Source organism: Vigna radiata, unplaced genomic scaffold, assembly GCF_000741045.1.
Source record: "Vigna radiata var. radiata cultivar VC1973A unplaced genomic scaffold, Vradiata_ver6 scaffold_466, whole genome shotgun sequence".
NCBI classification, from domain to species: domain Eukaryota; kingdom Viridiplantae; phylum Streptophyta; class Magnoliopsida; order Fabales; family Fabaceae; genus Vigna; species Vigna radiata.
In genome coordinates this window covers 94,524-101,002 of record NW_014543989.1, presented here as the reverse complement: position 1 = coordinate 101,002, position 6,479 = coordinate 94,524, and the positions used below count along the sequence as shown (strand labels likewise).

The 6,479-nt window shown below is 46.8% G+C and overlaps 1 protein-coding gene across 1 annotated transcript; it reads right to left on the bottom strand.

Moving 5' to 3' along the window:
• Positions 1-1,345: 1,345 nt before the first annotated feature.
• LOC106755222 lies at positions 1,346-2,683 on the bottom strand. The gene is made up of 2 exons (XM_014637335.1): positions 2,426-2,683; positions 1,346-2,332 (listed from the first exon to the last, which is right to left on the bottom strand). The coding sequence occupies exons 1-2, from the start codon at positions 2,681-2,683 to the stop codon at positions 1,346-1,348; spliced, it is 1,245 nt and encodes a 414-aa protein (XP_014492821.1).
• Positions 2,684-6,479: the final 3,796 nt, after the last annotated feature.

Sequence of the window (6,479 nt, the reverse complement as noted above, 5' to 3'; positions counted from 1 at the left end):
GATCTTGAGGTGACTAGACACGGTCGGTCTAGTGTGTTGATGGACGTTATGGTCCATGAGTTATCAAGACGCAGTTGGTCTTGAGGTGACTAGACACGGTCGGTCCAGTGTCTTGGTGGACATTATGGTCCATGAGATGTCAAGATGTTGTCGATCTTGAGGTGACTAGACACAGTCGGTCCAGTGTATTGGTGTTCATAATGGTCCATGAGATGTCAAGACGTGGTCGGTCTTGAGGCGACTAGACACGGTCGGTCTAGTGTGTTGTGTGTTTGACAAATAGTATACGAGATATGGAGTTGCAATACTGCATTGAAATAATTCTGAAAGAGAAGATTATTCTTGGAAGGACAATGAACGAAAATATAACAAAATTTTAACTATAATAGAATTTGAGATGGGTGATGTTCCAAGTGTTAGGAACAGCTTTTCCGTCCAGGTATTCCAGTCGATATGCTCCGTTCTTCAAATCTTCGCTGATTCGAAAAGGTCCATCCCAGTTGTCAGCCAACTTACCATGTGCCTTATTTTTTCGCGCGTCACCCCGCTTGCGCCAAACAAGGTCGCCTTCGGTGAAATTACGGGGCTTAACTTTGGTGTTGTAACGCCTGGTTATCAGTCGTTTTTGAGCTTCATTTTTTATTAGGGCAATCTCACGCCTTTCGGGTAGAGTATCAAGGTTCATTCTCAGTTGTTCGTCATTGAGGGTCATATTTTGTATGTGCTGTCGAAGGGATGGTTCCCCTACTTCAACTGGTAACATGGCATCGGTGCCATATGTGAGACTAAATGGGGTCTCACCTGTGGATTCATGCGGCGTGCATCGGTAAGCCCAAAGTACTTCAGGCAGTTCTTCGACCCACAAGCCTTTAGCTTGCCTTAGGCATTTCTTTAACTCGGAAATTATGGCTTTGTTTGCAGCTTCGGCCTGTCCATTGGTTTGGGGGTGTTCTACTGAGCTTGTAACATGTTTGATGCCAAGTCCTTTGAGAAAGTCTTCCAGCGTACGGTCGATGAATTGCCGACCGTTATCAGTGATGATTTTCTGTGGTATGTCGAATCAGCATATCAAGTGCCAGATAAAGCTTTGTACTTTTCTGGCGCTGATTGTTGCGAGGGCTTCTGCTTCGATCCACTTGGTAAAGTAGTCTATTGCCACCAGGAGATATTTGCACTGTCCTTTTGCGAGCGGCAAGGGTCCGGCTATGTCCATTCCCCATTGAGCAAAGGGCCATGGAGATATGATACCCATTAGTTCGGACGGGGGAATCTGAGTGTCATGTCCGTGGGACTGGCAGGAAATGCATTTTTGGACAAACTCCTTACAATCTTGCTCAATTGTGGGCTAGTAGAAACCCGCTCGTAATATCTTGGCTCTAAGCGTTCTTTTACCCGAGTGAGAGCCATAAATTCCATGATGTAGTTCCTGCATGACGTACTTGGCTTCTTCGCTAGACAAACACTTTAACAGAGGAGTAGTGTACCCACGTCGGTAGAGATCATCTCCTATAAGTGTAAAGCGAGCGATTTGTTTAGAATCGGCCGCACTCACCCGTGTATCCTGTTCTTGCTGAATCATCAACTGTATTATATCTTGCCGCCAGTCAGCTTTGGAAGGAATGATGCTGGTGGAGCAAGTCTCTAAAAGAGGCTGTTCCAGCGTGGTTTTGATTACCAAAGTGAGTTGGGAGTTTCCACGGGCATGTGTTAGTTTGGAAAGTAAATCCGCTCGGGAATTTTGTGCCCTGGGTACATGGATGATTTTGAAAGTGCCGAACGCTTTAATGAGGTCGCTGACTTTGTGATAGTAACGTAATAGATGATTGTCTTTGACCTGGAAGGTTCCGTTAATATGCCCCACAACCAGTTGAGAATCCATTCGGCATTCTAAGTGTTGGATGTCCAGCTCGGTGGCCAAGAGTAGTCCGCAGATGAGGGCTTCATATTCTGCTTGATTGTTACTGAGCTGGAATGTGATGGATATAGCTTGCTCGACAAGAAGACCATTCGATCCTTCAAGTACTATACAGGCTCCTCCTCCTCTTTTGTCTGAGGATCCGTCTACGTTCAGATTCCACACGGACGGTTCTGCCGCCTGGGGTAGCTCTGCTGCGAAATTTGCTAAGTGTTGGCCCTTGATGGAGCCCTGTGGCTCAAAACGCAAGCCGAATTCGGATAATTCGATGGACCAGGAAACCATCCTTCCTGCTAGGTCCGGTTTCCTGAGGATCCTGGCGACCGGATGGTTGGTTCGGATAATGACTTGGTGGCTTTGAAAGTATGGACGAAGTCGTTGGACCACTGTTAGTAGAGCTAATGCCTCTTTCTCCACCTGCGAGTATCATTCTTCGGCCCCCTGCAAGGTTCTGCTAACAAAATAAATGAGTTTAAACATTGGTTCCTCTTGAATAAGGGCGACACTTACCGAATGGCCGGATGCGGACAGATACAGTTGTAAGTCAAATCCTTCTATCGGACGGCTCATGATGGGCGGATTGGTCAATATGTTCTTGACGACGGAGAAGGCCACCTCACAATGATCGTCCCAATGTCGAGGGACGTTTTCCTTCATGTTCTTGAGTATCGGCTTGATGTGGTCGAAAAGCCTTGGTGTAAACCGTGATAGAGCGGTGAGGCATCCGACTAAGCATTGAACTTCTTTCAACTTGGTTGGACTTCTCATCTCCAGGATTGCTCGGCATTTGTCCGGGTTGGCTTCAATTCCTCGGTTTGTTAGCATAAAACCCAGGAATTTACCTGCTGATACTCCAAACGTGCATTTGGACGGATTGAGGCGTAAACCTTACTGCTTGAGTTGGTGGAAGACCTCTGCCAGATCTTTTAAGTGTTGTTGATGGGAACAGCTCCGTACCACCATATCATCGACGTAAACCTCCATACAACGCCCGATTTGATTGTGGAAGATTTTATCCATGAGTCGGTTGTAGGTTGCGCCTGCATTTTTTAGGCCAAAGGGCATTACCTCGTAGCAGTAATTGGCCTGTTCAGTGATAAAAGTCATGTTGTCTCGGTCTGGAGCATACATCGGAATCTGGTTATACCCAGAGTATGCATCTAGGAAACTGAGGACCGTGTGTCCGGAGGCACCGTCCACAAGGCGATCAATGCTGGGAAGGGGGTAGTTGTCCTTCAGACAAGCTTTGTTGAGATCAGTGAAATCCACACACATTTGGCCACTGACCGTTCGACTTTTTCACCATGACCACATTTGTCAGCCAAGTGGTGTATGTTATTTCTCGGATGAATCCGGCCGTGATCAGTTTGTCAACTTCCTTTTGTATGGCCACCCTTTTCTCGGTGCTGAGCCTTCTCTTCTTCTGCGCTATTAGTCGAGCCTCTCGGAATATGGATAACTTGTGTGTGATAACGCTAGGGTGGATGTCGGGCATATCTGAGGCGCTCCATGCAAAGAGGTGGTTATTGGACCGCATTAGTGCGGTTAGGTTGCTCTCGTCGACAGGAGAGAGATCAACTCCTATGTTAGTAGTTTGCTCAGCATTCTTCCCCAGGATGAACGGTTTAATCTCTCCCTGGGGTTGAATCCGATCATCTGTGTTGGTTCTCGGGTCTAGTTCGACCAGGATAGCTTCAGGCCTTCTCTCCCTTCTGTAAGTCGTGGCTTTTAAGGAGGCAGTGTAACATTGTCGAGAGGTTTTCTGATATGCTCGAACGGTGCATATTTCGCCGCTTTCGGACGGGAAGTTCATCGCCAAATGCAGAGTCGATATGATCGCTCCGAAAGCGTTTAGGCAGGGACGCCCAAGAATAGCGTTATATGAAGTATTGGCTTCGACCAGCAGGAAGCGTACACAGATTTCTCTGGATTTGTCACCGGTGCCCAAGCGGGTCCTTAGGTCGAGGTATCCTTGCGTGTCAACACGTTCCCCTGCGAAACCAACAATCTGTTCGTGAAAGGGTGTTATAGCATCTTCTGTCAGGGCCATCTTCTGGAATGTTGTCCAGTATAAAATGTTGACCGAACTTCCTTGGTCAATCAGGACTTTGCATACGTCGTATTGTGCTATTCGGGTTGTAACGACCATAGGATCATCTGGACGCTACGCAAGTTCTGCAAGTGTCTCTGAGGATGAGGCTCCGCCCCCCGCAAAGCCTCCTGAGATGGTGTCAATGTGACCCTTCGGGGTCGTATCTCGCTTTCTAGATCTGCTCCTCGAACGCTCTCGGGGACGTTCGGGCTTTTGGCACGAAGATTCGGGGCTTCTTCTGATATTTCTGGGGGAACGCCCCCGTTGGCCTGTCTCTGTTTTAACAAATTCTCGCAGATATCCAGAACGGATTAACCTTTCGATTTCGTCTTTAAGGCCCTGACACCCTTCTGTGGAGTGTCCTCGGTTATCATGAAACCGACATGTTTTATATCCGTCCGCATTTCTGGGCGTGCGTCGTCTGTGAACGGTGGTGATCAGGTTGGTTTAGAGGGCTTTGTCGAACACTTTTTCCCTTGGAGCAGTGAGGTGTGCATAGTGGTCGTAGCGAGGACCGAGAGGAACTAGAAGCCCTCTCCGGGGGGCCTTGGATTGCGACCCTTGTCGTGCGATCGCTGATCATCGTGTTTAGTCTCTGTTGCAGGGGCTTCAATTTTCTTGCGGTAATGCTGTTGATCTTCCATTTTGATAAATTTGGTCATTTTTTCCTGTAATTCCTCCATGGTTTTTGGTAATTCGGCATATAGACTTTCCGAGACAAACCCCGGTTTGAGGCAGTTGGGGAGGTTGTTGATGATGAACTCATGGGTGACACCTTTTACTCTTCTGGCTACTTCAGAATATTTGCGCATGAATGTCCTTAGCGGTTCGTCTCTCCCTTGTTTGAGATTGACGAGTTCGGCAGGGGACATCCTCTCCCTCCGGTTGGCCGAAAATTGTCTTTTGAATAGAGTGGTGACAGTATAAAAACTGTCAACAGAATTCGGAGGAAGAGTATAGTACCATTCTAAGGCTTCGTCTTTGAGAGATAGGGAGAAAGCCCTGCATTTGACTGGATCGCTGTTGGAATAAAAAGCCATGGAATCGACGAAATTTCGGAGATGGTGTTCGGGGTCCGTCGTCCCGTCAAATTTTCCAATTTGAGGGGGAGGCCGATTGGGCATTGTAGCCTGCATAATCTCTTCAGTGAAAGGTAGCAATTCCGGCGATCGCGGGGGGCGACCGTTGTCATCACGGCGACCATCATTCCGGCCGCTGTTGTGACCATCATTGTGATCGCCAGTGCGGCTGTTGTCCTTCGTCATCTCTGGTCATCTTTCTTTGAGTCGGGCCATCTCTTCAACAAGTTTCTGGTGTGCCTCCTGTGGTTGACGAATCATCTGGGTCTGTTCGTCCAGTTGAGCCTGGAGCCGTCTTATGAGTTCTGTATGACCGGTACCGTCCATGCTTCTGGTGGTCACCATAGGGAGTCTTCGCTTTCGGCCTCACTGTGGGCGCCAAAATGTTTCCGTAATAATTTCTGGGACCGAAAACACTAACCTCGATGACGTGATTCTACTTCTTTCTGATGCAAGATCTTCAAATTTCTTTGTCGTCCGCTCTTTCGACCGTCCGTCAAGTCCCAATTTTCACCCGGGAAGGGGGGGTACCGACGATCAAGTTAGACGTCGGTATAGGAAGACCCTCGATCCTCAGCAAGTTGATGCTTAGAACAGAGAGAGGGTAAAATTCAGTTAAGTATGAAAGTATGAGTGTGAGAGAATGTGAATCGTACCTTGTTTGGAGCCTTTTGCTCTTTATTTATAGGCTTTGGATCGATATAAAATTAATAGAACAGAATAAAATATAAACAGAAGGTCTAAAAACCGTTATTTTCATACTTAAATTTGATAGTAAAACACACCCTAAGAGGCTTAGAATGAGCTCTAAATAAAGTAAAACACTTAAGTTGAGTCTCTTGAGAGTCAAAAGTTGGTTTTAGAGATATTATGCTTGTTTTGCATTGTTTTGTAGGGTTTGTGGATGAATTGAAGATGGAAGTGAAGTAAGGTGGAGTTAGACCCATGAAAGAAGGAGAAAATTGATGAAAAGAAGGGTCAAACAAGCCGCTGAGCGCCAGAATGGTCCGTTGAATGCTCAGAGCGATTAGAGGGAAACCACTCAACGGCAAAACTGACCGCTGAGCGGTCAGAGCGGCAAGAGGCAAACCGCTGAGCGATCAAATTAGGCACCTGGGCGGTTGTCTATTTTTTTAGCTAGATTCTGTAAATCTTTCTGTTATCTATATGTTATCTTTTTGGGCTTATATATAGCCCCAGTGCGAATTAAATAGGGATTCTTTTGGCAGAGAGAACGCCCAGAGCCATTCCACACACCTTGGAGGAGATTTCTTGGATGCTTAGGCTCCTTCTTATCAAATCTAGGGTTTGCTTTTTCCATTCTTTCATTATTTTCATCTAGTTTCACCATGTCAATGGTGAACTAAACCCTTTGTTGTTGGGGAACAATGTA